The 17083-nt window shown below is 48.1% G+C and overlaps 2 protein-coding genes and 1 non-coding gene across 3 annotated transcripts in view; all 3 read right to left on the minus strand.

Moving 5' to 3' along the window:
* Positions 1-3238: 3238 nt before the first annotated feature.
* On the minus strand, positions 3239-7793 carry RPS13 (ribosomal protein S13). The gene is made up of 6 exons (XM_075928064.1): positions 7684-7793; positions 7131-7179; positions 5394-5472; positions 4836-5005; positions 4114-4214; positions 3239-3314 (listed from the first exon to the last, which is right to left on the minus strand). The coding sequence occupies exons 1-6, from the start codon at positions 7704-7706 to the stop codon at positions 3281-3283; spliced, it is 456 nt and encodes a 151-aa protein (XP_075784179.1). The 5' UTR covers positions 7707-7793; the 3' UTR covers positions 3239-3280.
* Positions 5077-5167, minus strand: LOC112547674 (small nucleolar RNA SNORD14). The gene has a single exon (XR_003091467.1). It is a non-coding gene; the product is annotated as a small nucleolar RNA SNORD14 (small nucleolar RNA).
* A 6273-nt stretch (positions 7794-14066) lies between the features above and the next one.
* PIK3C2A (phosphatidylinositol-4-phosphate 3-kinase catalytic subunit type 2 alpha) overlaps positions 14067-17083 on the minus strand; it is a 107196-nt gene continuing 104179 nt past the window's right edge. Inside the window, exon 33 of the mRNA XM_075928066.1 lies at positions 14067-16043. Within this exon, the coding sequence (XP_075784181.1) occupies positions 15894-16043 (150 nt within the window). The 3' untranslated portion in view covers positions 14067-15893. The remainder of the gene's footprint in view (positions 16044-17083) is intronic.

The following is a 17083-nucleotide window of genomic DNA, read 5'->3' on the forward strand; positions in this document are numbered from 1 at the left end:
CGTCTACACTGGCATGATTTTCCGAAAATGCTTTTAACGGAAAAATTTTCCATTAAAAGCATTTTCGGAAAAGCGCGTCTAGATTGGCCATGGACGCTTTTCCGCAAAAAAGCCCCGATCGCCATTTTCGCGATCGGGGCTTTTTTGCAGAAAACACTACTGTGCTGTTTACACTGGCCCTTTTGCGCAAAAGTCTTTCGGAAAAAGACTTTTGCCCAAACGGGAGTAGCATAGTATTTCCGGAAAAGCACTGACGATTTTACATGAGATCATCAGTGCTTTTCCAGAAATTCAAGCTGCCAGCGTAGATAGCTGGCAAGTTTTTCCACAAAATCACATGATTTTGCAGAAAAACTTGCCAGTCTAGACACAGCCAAGCTGATTTAAAGGATAGATTACAAACCAGAGTTAATAGTACTGCAAGTTCCTATTTGAGTGCTTTCAAAATTCTTGGGTGAATGTCATCTGGTCCCAGTGACTTGTTAAGTTTATCAATTTGTTCCAAAACCACCTCTAATGATCTCAATCTAGGACAATTCCTCAGATAAAGAATGGCTCAGGTTTGGGAATCTCCCCAGTACCCTCAGCCATGAAGACTGAAGCAAAGAATTAATTTAGCTTCTTTGCTATGACTTTATCATCTTTGAGTGCTCCTTTAGCATCTTGATTGTCCAAGGGCCCCACTGGTTGTTTACCAGGCTTCCTGCTTCTGATTTACTTAAACATTTAACTATTACTTTGAGTTTTTGGCTAGCTTTTACACAAGTAAACACATTTTAACATCCCTAGCCTGTAAAGGTGCTGATAAATCACCATGCTGTCACTGTACACTATTGCTCCAGGAATGCTCAGCAGAGGTGGATACTTGATGCTTTGGAAGAAATTAACCATCCTTTTCCCAAGGCCACATGAAGGTACGTATGTCCACATGGGTGCTGCTCTTACCCCAGGAGGTCAGTAGGCCTTGAGGGTCTGTCCCATGCCGTTCTGCACTATGTTACAGTGCTGTACGATTCTTTCCCACTGAATTGTTAAGAGGACCTGTTTCTGGCTGTGTCATAGAAATATGGAAGTTGTGGGCTGGTGTTGGCAGGCTATGAAGTGTGTCTCCTCACTTCAAGCTGGCAGCTTACCATCCCAACTGAAAATAGGTTTTAGCCTATAGCCCCAGACAAGTAAAGCCCACTTATGGGTGGTTGTATAAATGGGAGGCAGGTCAACTCAGCAGTGAAGGCAATCCCAGAGGCTGTCTACACTCGCGGCTTCTTGCGCAAGTATGGCCGTTCTTGCACAAGAAGCCGCAGAGCGCCTATACTGCCCGCCTACTCTTGTGCAAGGAAATTTACAGTACGGCATGGTAAAAGGGCTTATTGCGCAACAGCTAGGCTCTTTTTTAACAGGTGTAAACCCTCTTGCACAGGAGCTCTTGCAGAAGAGGGCAGTGTGGACGCTCGGCAGGGATTTCTTGCACAAGAAAGCCCTATGGCTAAAATGGCCGTTGGAGCTTTCTTCCGCAAGAGAGCGTCCACACTGCCATGGGAGCAGCTTGTGCAAAAGCACAGCTCACACATGGCAGTGTGGACATTTTCTTGCACAAGACTTCTTGCACAAGATGCCGCGAGTATAGACAGTCTTAGTGTGGAAGAGAGCACTCCCAGCCCGATATACCCCAGCTTCTATTTAATGAGGACACTCCTCTCTCTGATTGTCACAGGTAATAAACAAAAGTTAATGGAAGTCCATGACCTGTCCCTAATTACACAGGGTAGGGGTGGGGGGGAGGGGGGAAGTGGTGGTGGTGGTGGTGGTGTGTGTTAAAAGCAGGAGTACCATGGAGGGGAATGGGGGGGGGGGGGGGGGGAAGAGAGAGGAAGCATTCTGCTCCAGACTGAATGCTAGTCACAGCTTTGTTACTCACCCCGGTCCAATCACAGTGCAGGTTCCCCATGTGCAAGGCAGACTGTACAAACGTAAAACACACAGATCCTGCCCTACATGCTTATGGTGCAATGTGTAAGTCAATAAACAGAGAAATACAGATTGGTGACTATAAGGAAATGAGATGATACAGGTCAGTGTGACAGACAGTAGCCTTGGCACTCCAGGAACTGCAGGGTCTTGGCAGCCAGTCCTAGGATAGTATTCTAAGCCAAGAGGAGAAACACCACTGAGAAAGGAGGCCTCTCTAGTAAGAGCTTGCCTCTGAAATCAGTTATTCCAACAAAGCCCAATTTACAACAGGTAAGGATTGCTTTGTTGAAGCTTGCAAGCCTCCCTTGGCCTTCATGTAAAAAAGGATACTAGATTTAACATTTAAGGCAAGAAATTCTGCCTTATATGTACAGAAAGCCTAAGGGAGCACAATCTTTGCTCTTCATCAAGGTGTCTAACCAAAATATTTTAAAACTAACCTGCCAAAAGTGATTTGAAAGCCCGCTTTTTTAAAAAGGGCAAAGGACAGATTTTAGTGGCATAAGACTCAAGCAGGATTACAGCTAGCTAGTTCTCTTACTCTATTACAACACAGATAGATCAGACACACTATTCTTGTACAACTGCAATTATATATATTTTCTTGTTAGCGGGTTATTTAAACACAGACCCTCCAGACTCAGGTAGTGCTAAGAGCAAGGGAATCGTAGCTCTGCAAAATAATACAGGAGCCATCAGTTATGGATATTATGAAGTTCTAACAAACGGGAAAGCGTGCATCTATTACCATGTCTTTTCACACTGCAACATAAGCTCTACATAAGAACATACCCATCTGTAAAGCACTGCAACAGCAAATAATGTTTGATTGGCATTCTAAAAGGGCTGGATTCAACCACTGTATTTCCAACTTTTTCCCCCAGACTGAAACACAGCAGTTCAATTTGAATTTGCCTCACCAGAAAAAGGAAATGGTTTACTTGTTTCTCCTTCCTGCCACAATTTAGAAAACGTGGTTTTACAATAGCACCTCAAGGTAAAGACAAAATTCAGAAACTGGATGTTCAGCAGCAACTGTCAGTCACAGATCAGGTTGTGCACAGGCTTCAGTGAGAACATTCTGAAGTGCAACTATGCTGAACTGGTATGCAGTTCATTGCATACCCCCTCCAAATGTGATCCAAAGTATTACACATACCGCTATTTTTTTAATATCCTTATAGATATATGCAGACGTACTTTATACCCAGTTTTGCAAAGCTTAGCATTTAATGAAACATCCACACAATTTAGAAGACAGCACAAGTCTTTAATATGACTTTATTCTTTCAGTAAAAAGAGTGAACTCCTATGCAACCAAAGCAGAGGCCGTGGAAGACTCACTGAAAAAAAAAAAAAAAAAAAAGTAATTACTTTCCTCTAATTTGGATGCTGTCAATGCAGCAGCAACTTCATCAAACTTTGCTGCAAATAAACTTTTCTGTATTTGACTGGAGCAAAGAACAGCTTAGCTAGCTGAAATTAGGCTTTTCAGAATTATAGGAGCTAACTTAGTGAAGGAAAGTTTAGCCAACACCAAGGAAAACCTCTCTGGTGGAAATTGCAAATGGTTGATCGATCACTATAGTGAGCAATCTGACCCAAGCAATTAAAGTGAAGCGGGAACCACAGAAAAGGACAAATTTTAAATAAATAAGGTACAGTAGATTGCAGTTTACAAGCAGCCCCCAACTTGCGATGCGATCGGTTCCTGGGGAAGCATCGCAAGTCGGGGGCACCGTAATTCAAACCTGCATTTACGATAGGCACCATGTGCTGTCATAAATGTGGGCCAAGGATGCAAGTTGGAGGGTTTCTGCCCCTTCTGCACTTACAAAAGTGGTCGTAAATGCCCGGGGGGGGGGGGGGGGGGAGGAGTGGTTGGTCGCAACTCAGGCCATCATAAGGTGGGGGTTTTCTGTATGTACGCTCCTCTAGCTGCTGCTGGTCACTATATCAGACCACATGTTTACTAGATTTTCAAACCTAGTCAAGTTTGGAAGCAGGCACCGCTTTGCTTCCTTATTCAGGGGTGTGCGTGTGTTATCTCAGTGTTTCCCCCTAGAATGAGGGTGGGGGATTCAATTCCACTGTCAACTAGTCTTGTTGGACTTCCAGGTTGGAAACAAAAAGAACACTTACTACTTCCAGTTGGGTGGAAGTACTCTCTTGGTCTTGTAGTAGCGAGCCAGCCTGTGAATTCTGCTCTCAATCAGAATCAGACGAAATTTGGCATCTTTATCCTTAGCAAGGAAAGGAATCAAGAAATTCCCATTATAACACCCAAAGAGATCTAGCTACACTTAAAACAAGCTTTGGTGAAAGAGAAAGTATTTGTGTATTTCCCACAGCAATTGTAAAGGGCCACGGTATCCCCACTCTGAGTTTGATCCTGCTCTTTGACTCATGAACCAGACTTAAGTATAAGGCAGGGAAGTCCAAAATGGTATTGTTTTATAAGCAATACGAGTCTATCAACTGTACCCTTTAAATTTTACTGAGATGAAGTAATGGCCAACATTTCCTGAAGAACACTGAAAATCTCTGCCTAGACATCGGTTACCAGTCAAATAAAGATCAGAAAACACATACTTAGCATTGAAAACTGATCTGCACTTTGTATATTATATGTAGTATTATTTCAAATATGTATAGCAATTTCAGAACAGTCTCCAAGTTCCCTCTCCAAAATTCACAAATGAAGCTGCAACAGCATTGCTATTTATATACTTCATTTGTTTATTGAAATTTTAATTAATCCCAAGACTCTTCTAGGTTTAGCTTAAGTTCCTAAAGCACTTTTATCTTGGTAAAAACCTTTTTCACTCTTTGACCAAGGTCTTTGAGTGACAATTAAAGTTTACCTTTCTGTTTCTCTCAAGATGTTTACGGACAGCAACAGCCTTCTTGATCAAGTGATACAGATCCTCTGGAAGGTCTGGGGCAAGTCCCTTGGACTTAAGGATCCTTAAGATTTTGTTGCCAGTGACAAAACGAACTTGGGCAACACCATGAGAGTCCCTTAGGATTACACCTGGAATTAAAATTTATATACTTTATGCCAAGAAAATCTTATTAACAATCCTACAATACCGTATCAGAGGCTCACTCAGACATCCAAGGAAGGCTAACCCAACATTAAGGAAGACCTTTCCGGTGGAAACTGCGAATGGTTGGAAAACAATCATCACAGTGAGACATCTTACCAGAGCAACAGAACTTCTGGACCCCAAAGCACTTTAACAATTAATTTTACTTAACTCCCCAGATCTCCCATATGATAAACAGGGAAAAAAATCAAAACAGACATTAAGGTTTCACATTAAGTTATCCAATGTCAGCAAAAAGTTTTGGCAAAAATAAAATTAAACCCAGATTTGATGTTTAAAAATCCATTCTTTATAAAAGTTCAGAAAACTTACCGATCTGTGAGGGAGTCAGACCTTTCTTAGCGAGTTTATAGATCTGCTCTTTTACATCATCAGACGTAAGTTTTAACCACTAGAAAAAATGGATGAATATAGATTACATAGAAGAAGCTACAACTAATATTTTTGAAATCCAGTAAATCTATTAAATATTAGGAAGGGGATATGCACATTTCTGTATTCATTTGCAGACATGCACTATAAAGGCGATACTCCTACCATGTTTCACTAGTGGAACGCATGGAACAGCGCTAATCATTAGAAGCGCACATCCACACGAGCAATCCACAATCCCTAGAAGCTGGAGATACGTTGTTTTGTGGTACCCAAAAGCAGAAATGAAACTTGAACTAGGGATTTGAAAGCTTAACCAGTAAGCATCACCCTTACTATGTGATGCTTACCAATTGGTGGGGGCTAGAGTAGCCTCTGTCCCTGGTGAGCCTGGGTGTGTCACAGGCAAGGGCTACTCTGGCTGGGCTTGAATGCCCCTTCTGCACCACCCCCCAGTTTAACCAATTAAATGGGATTTTACATCCCTAACTTGGGCTGGCAAAAAATAACAGTAATGAAACAATCACAAGGACTTATTACAAAACCCATTGCAGCAGTTCAACTACTATGACTATGTTGCACATGGGGACATGCTAAAAAAACAATTCTGGTAAAACTCCATGTCAGAAGTGATATAGAAATGGTTCTGGAGAGTGAATTATTAAAAGGCATTTTTTGGTCTGAAGTAAAGATTGTCTCCGTGACTAGAACACTAAACGGACAAAACGTAAAGTAAAGATGTTCCACAACAATCTAATAAGAAAACCTAAATAGAATTAAATGGACTCAAATTTGTAACACCAATGAAATGTCTCTGCAACTGGATTTTCAGTTACAGTCCCTGGTAGTTATTTGGTTTTACTGTCTGATTGGTCATACAAACTTGTCTCATACAAACAAGTAATGTAAATTTGGGTCCAGTAGATTTCAAGGCCTGTATAAACATCACTTAAAATAACTTGAAAAGGAAAACAGTTTTTAATAAGAATATATTTTATTAAATGAATAACATTTCAAACTGACTTCCAGATTTTCTTGAGGGAAGACTGCTCTAGTAGCAGCACTGGAGGGCTCACCTCATTGTTGTATTCATAGCAAAGATCATTCTTACAGGATAGTCAGGAAAGTTAACTCTAATCAACTGAAGATACCAACTTAGAGCACATTTAACCCGAGAGACTGCTCTTTCAGATGTACAGTGGCCTTAGTTCACTTTAGATTTGTTGCATAAGTAAATTAAGCTGAAGTCAACCAAGGCCACTACATCTGAAAGCATTTGTACAAGTAGTTCATGTGCTTTAAATTCATACCTTTAGTTAAGTGTCCTATGTCCATGCACAGACATGTCTTAAGAGACCACAAACTCTTTTCAAGCAAAAGGAACAGCCACTAAGTTGTAGACTCTAACTTTCTACTGACTAACTCTACAATCCTCAGCCAAATCAGCAAAATTTGGGCACCAAGCTACCTGTCTGCACATGAAACTCATGTAGGTAAATAGGTACTGCAAGCTATGCTTTGTTTTCAAGTTATGTTTGTATGGGGAGGGGGCATGAAACGCATCCCCCAAACTGGGAGCATGTGGGACAATCAGATCATTTAACACTGAACACACCAGCTCGATTGAAACCACTGGTGCAAGAGTTAATGTAGCAAGCACGCTAGAGATGTACTTACTGTGGGCACACTGCGTCGATAGGGCAAGGCTGACTGGGACAGGCCCTTCCTGTTTGAGAGAGAGGCACAGGGCGCTGAATGGAAAACGCTCCACACAGAAACCCCCGGGCACCCGGGCGACACCTGCAAGGCGGCAACCCCCGGGGTTGGTACCTCCCCATGCCGAGCCCGCTCTTAGCGCCTGCCGCGTCTCCTCCTGGGCAGGCTCCCCCTTGGCCTCTATGCCCCGGCCCGCAGCGATCGGCCTCGCCGCTCCGAGCCCGGCCTGTGGCGGCCCGAGCGGGACACCGGCGGCTGCCCTCACACGAGGCTCTTGCGGGGGGGAGGGAGGGGCCGCAGGGCAGGCGCGCGCGCTAATTCCCGCAGCAGCGGCGGCGCCGGCCGGGGGGCTGAGCGCGACGCAGGACCCGCGGTGCGAGCCCGGCACGTGCCCCCGGCGCCGCGGGGCCGAAGGCGAGACGCAGCCCCGCGCAGGGAACCGGCCTCGCGCTGCCCGCCCCGACCCCACGCGGGGCCCCCGGGGAACAAGCGCGGCGCCGCCACCGCCGCTTACCCCGGAGCGTGCATGCGACCCATGATGGCGCCGGGCAGCGAAAGAGAGACCAGGAGGCGGGGGCCGTGGCTCACCCCTTCCGCCGGAAGAGACGTCAGCTCGCGACTCCCGCCCCGTCCGCGCGCTGGCCAACCAGAGCGGCGGTCCCCCTCAGCCGAAGGCGGAGGACTAGGAATCCCGGCGTGCACCGCGGCACGACAGGCCTCCGGCTCCCAGCTGGCGCTGCCGAGGCCTGCTGAGAAATCCCAGCATACACCGGGGCTGAACTGGCGCGCGGGCTGGGGGCGGGGCCATTCCCACTGCTGGCCGCGGCGGGGAGAGAGGCGCCGCCGCACGCGCCGGGCCGCTGTTGCGACAGCCTCCCCCGCCCCCTCCGCCGCTGCTGCCTCCTTCAGGCCGGCTCCCTACGAGTGGGGGCGGGGCCAGCGCGCAGGGAGAGCTGGCTTAAAATCTGGCTCCCCCCGCCCCTTCCCGAGTGAGCGACCCTCTCCCAGCGGGGATGAGCCGGTAAATCCGGTTTATCCGTTAATCGTGTCTACACGGTGCCGTCCCCGCCTCTTCCTGCTGCCTGCACAGCCGGCCCCGCCGTCCGCTCTGCGCGCTGCCCTTGGCCAGCCCGCTCCAGGCTCGGGCTCCAGGCGGGGGGGGCTGCGGCCACCGGCGGCCCAAGGCACAAACCCCCCCCCCCCCAATGGGGAACTAGACGCTCGGGCGCCCCATCCCCGTAACGTGTCTCGGTGCCAGTGGAGCCGGGGCTCAAACCAGCCTCTTTCACAAGTGGCACCGGCCCTGCGCCTCTGGCCCCTCCCCCATCCCCTGCAGCTGCCCCACCCAGCAGGACTGACCCTGCACCGTGGGTCCGCGCAGCCTCCTCCTCTTCGTGGGCCGGCAATGGCTTAGTACAGCAGCCACTGCTGCTGGGAGGAGAGGGATGGGCAGGTCCAAGGCACCAAGCAGCCGCTCCTGGACCGTGGCATTTTTAAACTGTGGCCTGCACCCCAGCAGGGGCTGCGCAGAACTCGGCTGGGGCTCTGCTCTCCCCTCGGGATGCACTCGGGCTCTGCCACCCTCCTTGGGGGATGGTCAGGCTCGCTGCCCCCCGTGTGCTGCCCCCCTCTCTCCCTTGTACAGGCAGTCCCCGGGTTACGTACAAGATAGGGACTGTAGGTTTGTTCTTAAGTTGAATCTGTATGGAAGTCGGAACTGGCGTCAGCCGCTGCTGAAACTGATCAGTTTCAACAGCGGCTGAATCTGGATGCCAGTTCTGACTTACATACAGATTCAACTTAAGAAACCCAGGCGGCCCCAAGTCAGCTGCAACTCTGCCTCAGGCTTCCTGTAGTCAGCGCTGGTCAGTTTCAGCAGCGGCTGACTTGGGGACGCCTGGGGCAGAGCAGTTGGGGTGCTGCTGGGTTGGTCCAGTAGCACAGCCACTCCTCGGCGCTATTGGACCAACCCAGCAGTACCCCAGCTGCTATGCCCCAGACGTCCTAATTCAGCCGCTGCTAAAACTGATCAGCAGCGGCTGAATCAGGACTCCTGGGGCAGAGCAGCTGGGGTGCTGCCGGGTTGGTGCTCTACCACAGGCCCCGGGCTTTGCTTCACGTCTCCCTGGTCTGCTGGGGGGGGGGGGGCACTAGCTGCGTCCCCCCCCCAGCAGACCAGGGAGACACTGAGCAAAGCGGCGGAGGACCCGGGGCCGGACCCACGGCGCTTCCAGATCAGCTGGAAGCGCCGCGGGTCCGGCCCCGGGTCCTCCGCCGCTTTGCTTAGCGTCTCCCTGGTCTGCTGGCTCCCCCAGCAGACCAGGGAGATGGGGAGCAGCTTTTCTCGCCCTGGAGGAGGCGGGCGGCGGGACCAGGCCGCGTTAAGATCCCCACTACATGGGGGGAGGGAGGAGGAGAGGAGAAGACTGAGCTCCCTCTCCCGCCCCCCTGCTGGGGGAACAAGAGCACAGCTTTCCCTGCTGCAGCAGGGTGCCAAGCTAAGTAAGCATTCCCCCTCATGCCCAGACCCCACACCCAAATCACCCTCGCTCCCCTCCCCCCACCAAGACCCCACATTCCCAGCTTGCTCTGACACCCTGCTCCAGATATAAGACTGTTATTAGGGGTTCTGTGAAATTCTTTCGAGTTTAAAAGGGTTCCGTGGTCAAATACAATTGGGAAACAGTGCCCTAGTGTTCACCTATGCAGCTAGGGCAGTGGTCTCCAACCTTTTTACACCCAAGGTCCCTTTTTAAATCTCAGAACATGCAAAGACCTACTGCCCCACCCTTCCCCCAAGACCCCACCCCTTCCTTGAAGCCCCGCCCTCTCTATTCTCCTCCTCTCTATCACTTGCTATCCCCAGCCCTTATACACTCTACACTGCTACTTTTTTCCCCAATTCTTCTGTAGGTAGAGGTTTTTCCAATATTTGGCCTGTCTAGACTGGACCAAATGTTAGAAAAACCCCTTATTTTGGAATCCCCCTTATTCCTTGTGGAATAATGGTTAATAACCCTAACCCACCCCATTCTCTGTGGAACAAGGAATATAGGGGTTACCGAAAGAGCATGTTTGCTCTTCCACTAAAAAAAGCGGAAGAACAAATGCATCCCTGAGAGTGGAAGAGTTTTTCCAGGATATCTCTGGAATCCTGGAAAACCTCCTGCAGTCTAGCCGTACCCTCACTGGCAGGGCTCGACAAATGCACTCACCTGCTCACCCATGGCGAGTACATTTTTCCAGCTGGCGAGTGCAGGGGTGGACTGGCCCGGTGGGCCGTTGTGACGGGCTGGCCGAAGCCCACACTACGGGCAGCGTGGCCCCATCTGATCCGCCAGCTGGCGGAAAAGCACAGCACCAATGGGAAGAGGGAAGTACAGTGATTCTTCCCACCAGGCTGCCTGCATGCAGCTCCGGCACGAGGAGGCAGGGCGGGATGCCAGGACGCTGGTGTGACCTGGCCCCGCTGATTTTGAAGGGCCACGGCAGCTCGGCTCTGGGCGCGTGTCCCTGGGAGCTGGCTGTGGCGCGCGGCACAGCCAGGGCCCGCCCCGCCAGCTCCAGTCCTGCCATGCCCCCAGCCCCCCTTTGTCTCTGTGCTGCCCATTTCCCACGACTCCCTTGCACCCCAGACTCCCTGCTCTCCGTCTTCCCTGCAACCCTTTGGCTCTGCGCTGCCCTTATACCCCACACCCTGCTCCCCCCGATCCCTGCCCCCAGCTTTGTGCTGCCCGTTCCCTGCACTGCCCCTAGACCCTGATCTCTCTGCCCCTCCCGTTCCTCGTATCCCATTCCCCGTGCGTCCATCGCACCCTGCTCCCCCCGATCCCTGCATCCCTCTGGCTCTGTGCCTCCCGTTCCCCGCGCCACCCCTGTACTCCCCCACTGTTCCCTGCACCCCTTTGGCTATGTACTGTCCCTGTACCCTGCTCCCCCTGTCGGTCAGGAATGAAGGGTGCTTGCCCATAGAAGGGGCTGCACAGGGCAGGGAAAAGGCTGCTGTGACCCAGCAGGGAGTGAAAGGGGGAGTTCACTTGAAGCACCTTTGCCTTTATGGAAAAAAAAATGAAAATGCTATTTGCTATTTATAGGGCTAAAATGCCGGGACAAAAAAGAAAAACAAAAAAAACCCCCATTGCAAAATGCAAACATGTAAAAGAACAACAAAGGGGGGAGGGGAAATGTTTTGCTTGAGGCAGCAAAAAACCTAGAGCTGGCCCCTGGGGAGGAGGAGGGGCTGGGCTGTGGGGAGGGGAGGGGAAAAATATGTGGAAGGGGCTTGTGCGGAGGGGAGGGGAGAGGAGGGGAGGAGGTCAGGAGAAGAAGAAGAAAGGGGAAGGAACCAAGGGACAGGGGTGCAGGAGAGACAAATGCCAGGGGGCCAAGTGCAGACAATGAGGAAAAGGGCAGGAGGGGAGGTGTTAGTGGGAGGGGGGACAGGGTGATGCTGGGAGAAGAGAGGGGGAGGGGGAGGTGCTGGGAGAAGGCTTGAAAGAAGGGGTGGGCATGAGGAAGGCAGGGATGGAGCAAGGCATCTGTGAGGGCACAGGCATGAGAGTAATGGGAGCAAAGAGTGGTGAAGGGGATGGGTATCAGGGAAAAAGAGGGCAAAGGGGGCAGGGGCAGGGGCAGTGAGGGAAGGGGGAGGCACCAGGAGGGTGCAGGTGCCAGGGGATTCTGGGGGTGAAGCAGAAGGGCAGACACCTGCTGGGGTGGCACCTGCACCAGCACCAGAGGAGAGAGGCAGGGCAGGTGTGTAGAGGGAGGTTTTAGGAGAGGGGATGAGGAGGGGTAGCTCACACGATCAGAGTGGGGCTACTGGAGGAGTGGGCACAAGGCGGAGAGAAGGACTAGCGGAGGGGGCAGGTCGCAGGAAGGCTGAGGACCGTGAGAAGGGCAGGAGTCAGGACGGCAGAGGATGAGGAGTTGGGAGGCAGCAGGCACCAGGGGAGATGATGAAGCAAGGAGATGAGACATGGCAGCAGAGAGAAAAGGTAGGGGTTTATAAGATACTTATTAATAACCTGGGTGATATTTAATAACTTATTAGTAATTACTGTTCTTTTTATTAGGAATGTTTGCTATTAAAAAACACTTTTTGTGAGGGAGGGTGGCGAGTCCCTTTTTTGTCTGGCGAGTAGGGTTTTCCATAATTTGTCGACCCCTGCTCACTGGGGTGAGACAGGATGTGTGGGCTCTGGGGTGAAAATGAGGGATTTGGGTGTGGGAAGGGGTGAGAGGCGCAAGCTCTGGGAGGAAATCTGGAAGCAGGAGGAGGTGAGGAAAGGGGATGTTGGGTTGAGGCAGGAGCTCCAGTCTGGGGAGTGTTGGGGTCAGATGAAGGGTTGCAGTACTAAGCAGGCATTTGGGTTGGGGTCTGTGAGGGGCTCAGGGCAGGGGGTTTCAGCGTATGATAGGCTCAGGTCTAGAGTTTGGAGGAGTGTGACAATGCTGTGGCCAGATGGGGGGTTGGCCGCAACTGGTATTTTTTTTGGCCAGCCTTCATTTTTAAATAAAATACTATGTTAAACACAAAAAGTTTCTACATTGTCTTTATTTATGAGAAGGGCAGGGAACCTGTTTTGGGTCAGGGGGTCACCGTCCCACAGAAAAGTCAGTTGGGAAAACACAGGAGATGCAAAAAAAAAAAAATAATAATAAATAAAAACTTCTCCCAAAAAGCTCCCAAGTCTCACTAATGTGGCCCCAACTGTGCTGGAGGGAGCAGGAGACATGGTACTGGGGAAGGGTGCTAGTGGGTGCTGGGGCAGGGGACAAGAATGCTGGGGTGGGAGCAGGGTTCTGCAGCTGGGGGGAGGGCAGAGGGTTCTGCAGCAGGGGACAGGGTGCCAGTGGGGGCAGGGAATCCCCACCCCCAGCCTCCTCTTAGGACTCTCCCCCACCCCACCCGGGAGAGGAGGAAAGCCCCCGCACATGCCTCCTCCGGGGTCAACTACCCCTCCTGCAGCGCAGAGAAGCCCCCGCACGCGCCCCCTCTGGGGCCAAATTCCCCCTCCCGTGGTGCAGGGAAGCCACCACGTGCCTCCTCCGGGGACTCCCCCCAGGCAAGTTCCCGGCCTGCCAAAGAACTTAGGGAGGGGAGCATTCAGCGCACTTCCGGAACACCCAGAAGTGGCGTGAAGCTGCAGGACTTCCGTCCATCCCGCAGGAAGCCAGCATTACCTCCATTTTCGCTGGAGGTAGGTAGTGGGGCTTCTCAGGGTGAAGAGGTTATGGGGGTTTGAACACCTCACGATCGACTGATTGAGGCCTTGCGATCGACCAGTCGATCACGATTGACGGGTTGGTGACCACGGAGCTAGGGTAAGATGCAATAGTTGAGTAAACAGCCTACAAGAGAGGAATATCACAGCAAGAATGAGGTCATGTGCATATGTAACCTCTCTGCTCAAGAGTGAGGGTACAGGTTTTTCTCACCTAATAAAAAGTAGCACAACTGTCCTAACCTGTGAAGCAATGTTTTCCTTACCATTAATGTATGTTCTAGAGCAGAGCAACTCAACACACAGCTCGCGGGTCACATGAAGCCCATTTGGGGTTTACATGGGGCTTAACACATGGCCCACAGATGGGGTCCTTTGAACCACTGGGAACATGCTCTACAATGGCGAGTCAATAGAACAGTCTTCTGTTGATATGCGTTTTAGTAGTACAATTCCTGGAGTGTCATTGCTCATTAAAAGTACTGTCATATGGGTGGGAATCAGGTAACACTTGCATTTTATTAATATCAGCAGACTTAAATGGGGTCTGCGTGGTGTGTAGTCTTGCCTTAATCTTTGTATTGATGGCTGTCAGTGTGAAAAGCTATTTGCATATATATATATATCTGCATGTTATATGCAACCACACTTAAGCTGCAGCCCTTGACATGTGCAGGGAGTATCATTGTGGCCTCCGGGGCTTTCAAGGTTGAGTACCCTGCTCTAGAGAAGTATCGCACATGCCTTGTTATTTGATGTATAAAAGTGGCTATTTTATCCTAAGATTTTGTCTAGGGATGTAAAAGCTTAACCAGTAATCCCTACCCTTAATGAGTGAGGCTTACTGGTTCCCATATGAGCTGGAGCAACTCCCCACTGACCCTGGAAGGAGTCTTCACTGCCAGCTCTGTAATATAAAGTTAAGCGTTATAGTGCAGAGTCCACAACGCAGGTAACCACTTAGTTACTTTTAAAAATGACTTTCTACATCCCTTATTTTGTCCTGATGACGTTGTTACAGGCATTGACTAAACTCTTTGAATCTTGATCCTTTCCAACAATTTGTAAGTTTCATATGCCGAAGGATAGAGTATGTGACATGGTTCATTTTTTCCTTGTAAGGCACTGAGCTTTGTCGTTAACAGTGCACTATCCTCATGACAGGAAGGAACCTTTTCCCATCAAATGCAGCATCAGATAGGCTATGCACAACTTACTCATGGTATTCCAGCAGGTGCTTTGCTCAGAACATCTCAGCATGTTCACCAGGTTGCAGTGCTCCATTTGGTATGGGTAGTTGAGACTGACAGCTGCATCTGTACTATCTTATTCCTATTATCCCCATCTAAAAAAGCATTGGCACTTTAAAAATTGTGTTATTGCAGTTCTAACTCCTGGAGATAAGTCCTTGAATAGTTTAATTTGTGTATCTGCTTGAAAATTGTACTTTAGTCCTACAACGTTAAGGTTGTATCCTAGGATACTAGGATTCTTTCAGAAAAAACTTGGTGCAAATGTGACTTTCAAAAGGAGGCACGTACTGAAAAAGATGAAGCCTTCAGAGGAAAGTCATTAATGCTACAAGCTAGACCTCCCAAAACCTGGACTCTGGTCCAGCAATGGACCATAGATGTTCCTGGACCAGGGAGTCCTGGCTAGGAGCCCCAGTGGCAAAAGGCCTGACAGCTGTGGCAGCACAGTCTAGCAGTGGGCTACGAGGCCAGTGGAAGGGGACATCTCTCTGGCCTGGCAAATTCCGTTTTTGGGACCAGTCAGCTCCTGAGGGTGCCAGGTCAGAGAGGTCCAACCTGTAGTTATTTTCTTCATTATTTGCTGAATGTCTAATCTAGTAAGGATAAATCATAATTAACCACATTCCATTGATCTGAGTGGCTAATTTGATATGGGTTTAAAAAAACCTCTTCCTAAAAGCAAGCCTTAAAGCTAGGATTTCTTTAAGAGCGTTAGGTTGAAGGGAGAAAAAACATTAAGAATCACACTTTCATATGTAAAAAATGGAAAATTCATTCCTGAATTAAGTGATATTGATTATATGAGATATATAAATACACCATTTCTAACTATTTCTGTAGTCTCTGGTTTTTGCTAGTGATTGCCAGTGCATTATCTCAAGATTTAATAGCTGTGGCTAGAGTTTAGGTTTTTCAGTATCCTGAGGAAAGCTAATATTTTTGTTGACCACAAAGCTGCTACTTCAGCACTTTTCTATATTATCTTTTTCTTAAGGGCTTCTTCTAAGTATGATTCCAGCCCTGCCTCCATCTACAGCAGTAAGTGTTTTGGATTATACTTGGACACAAATATGATAATTTGATGGGATTATCATTGTGCTGATGTTTCAAAGTGAGGGAAGGAACTTTACCCCTCAATTTGACAGAATATGAATAGGGGAACCATAGGCCATGAAAAATATCTGGCTTAAATCCTATACATTGAAAGGATGTTTACAAAGTTCACTATTAGGCTTAAATACTAATCATATGCTGACTTTTAGCTTTATATTCAAACATGCATGATGCAGCACTGGAAATTTTGAATACTTAAGTTCTATCTTGACACACGTAGACTTTTCGGCTTTCAAATGAAGTTGTACACATCTTATGGTAGAGTTTGGCTTCAGAGATTTCTGTTTTGAGTAGAGGTGGAAGAGAAGAGAGACAGCAGAAGTTCTTTATCCCAGAATAGTATTTAATGTAATTGTAGGACAGTTATGGAGTCATGTTTAACCCATTAATTACAGGCAGGGTTTTGATGGCAATATTGTACATTTTTATTAGCTATCAGTATAATAATTGAAATATTTGGTTCTTACAGATGTGTGGACAGTGTGAGGCAAACAACCATATCTGCTCCCCATGAGCGTTACCATCTGAAATATTTACACTAGTTTGATCACAGTTTGAGAGTAAATACAAGGACATTAATTTCCCGTGGATTACAAGAATGGTGCAATATTGCTCAAACATTTTCCCCTTCTATGTAACATGCATATCCTGCAATACCAGAAATAAGATTAATTTGAAAAAAAATCATTAGAATCCTAGAAAGAGCAATTACTTTAAGGCAAAATACTGAGATATCAACACAACCTTTTTTAAAAATAGAGAAATGAGAACTTTTTATCAAAGATTGCACATGCCTCTGCATATAGGTACTCATAGATCATAAAAAGGCAGTAATAAAAACATCAGTGCAACCTAGGTTAGGTTATTTAGTAGAGAAAATGAGGTGGTAACTGTTCTTATAGCAAGCTGTTATTTTCAAATATCAAAACATATGCTCCTTAGAGACAATTCTATTTCTGGCTGCAGGCCACATATGTTGCATAAAATGCAATCTTTTTACTAGATCCAATAAGGTATAAAACTCTGTTGAGACTATATTTGTTTTGGAACACCAAATGAGTGTACTGGCAAATTTCCCAATTTTAATATGTTCCCCTTTCACACTTTTATTTCTCCTTTAATAAAAGATTAACAATTTATCAAAAATATTGACCACTGATTTTTTTATAACCCACCAAGAATAGTGCAAAGAGCTGCAAACTCAGTGCTGTTCCTCTTAATATTTTGGTGAGGACCCAAGACTAGATTTTACAGACAAAATTATGAGCCTAAAAAGCTTTAGCTGACGTGAGTTTTGTAAAAGGGAGCGAAAGGCACAGAA

The sequence above is a fragment of the Pelodiscus sinensis genome, chromosome 4, assembly GCF_049634645.1.
Source record: "Pelodiscus sinensis isolate JC-2024 chromosome 4, ASM4963464v1, whole genome shotgun sequence".
Lineage (NCBI taxonomy): Eukaryota > Metazoa > Chordata > Testudines > Trionychidae > Pelodiscus > Pelodiscus sinensis.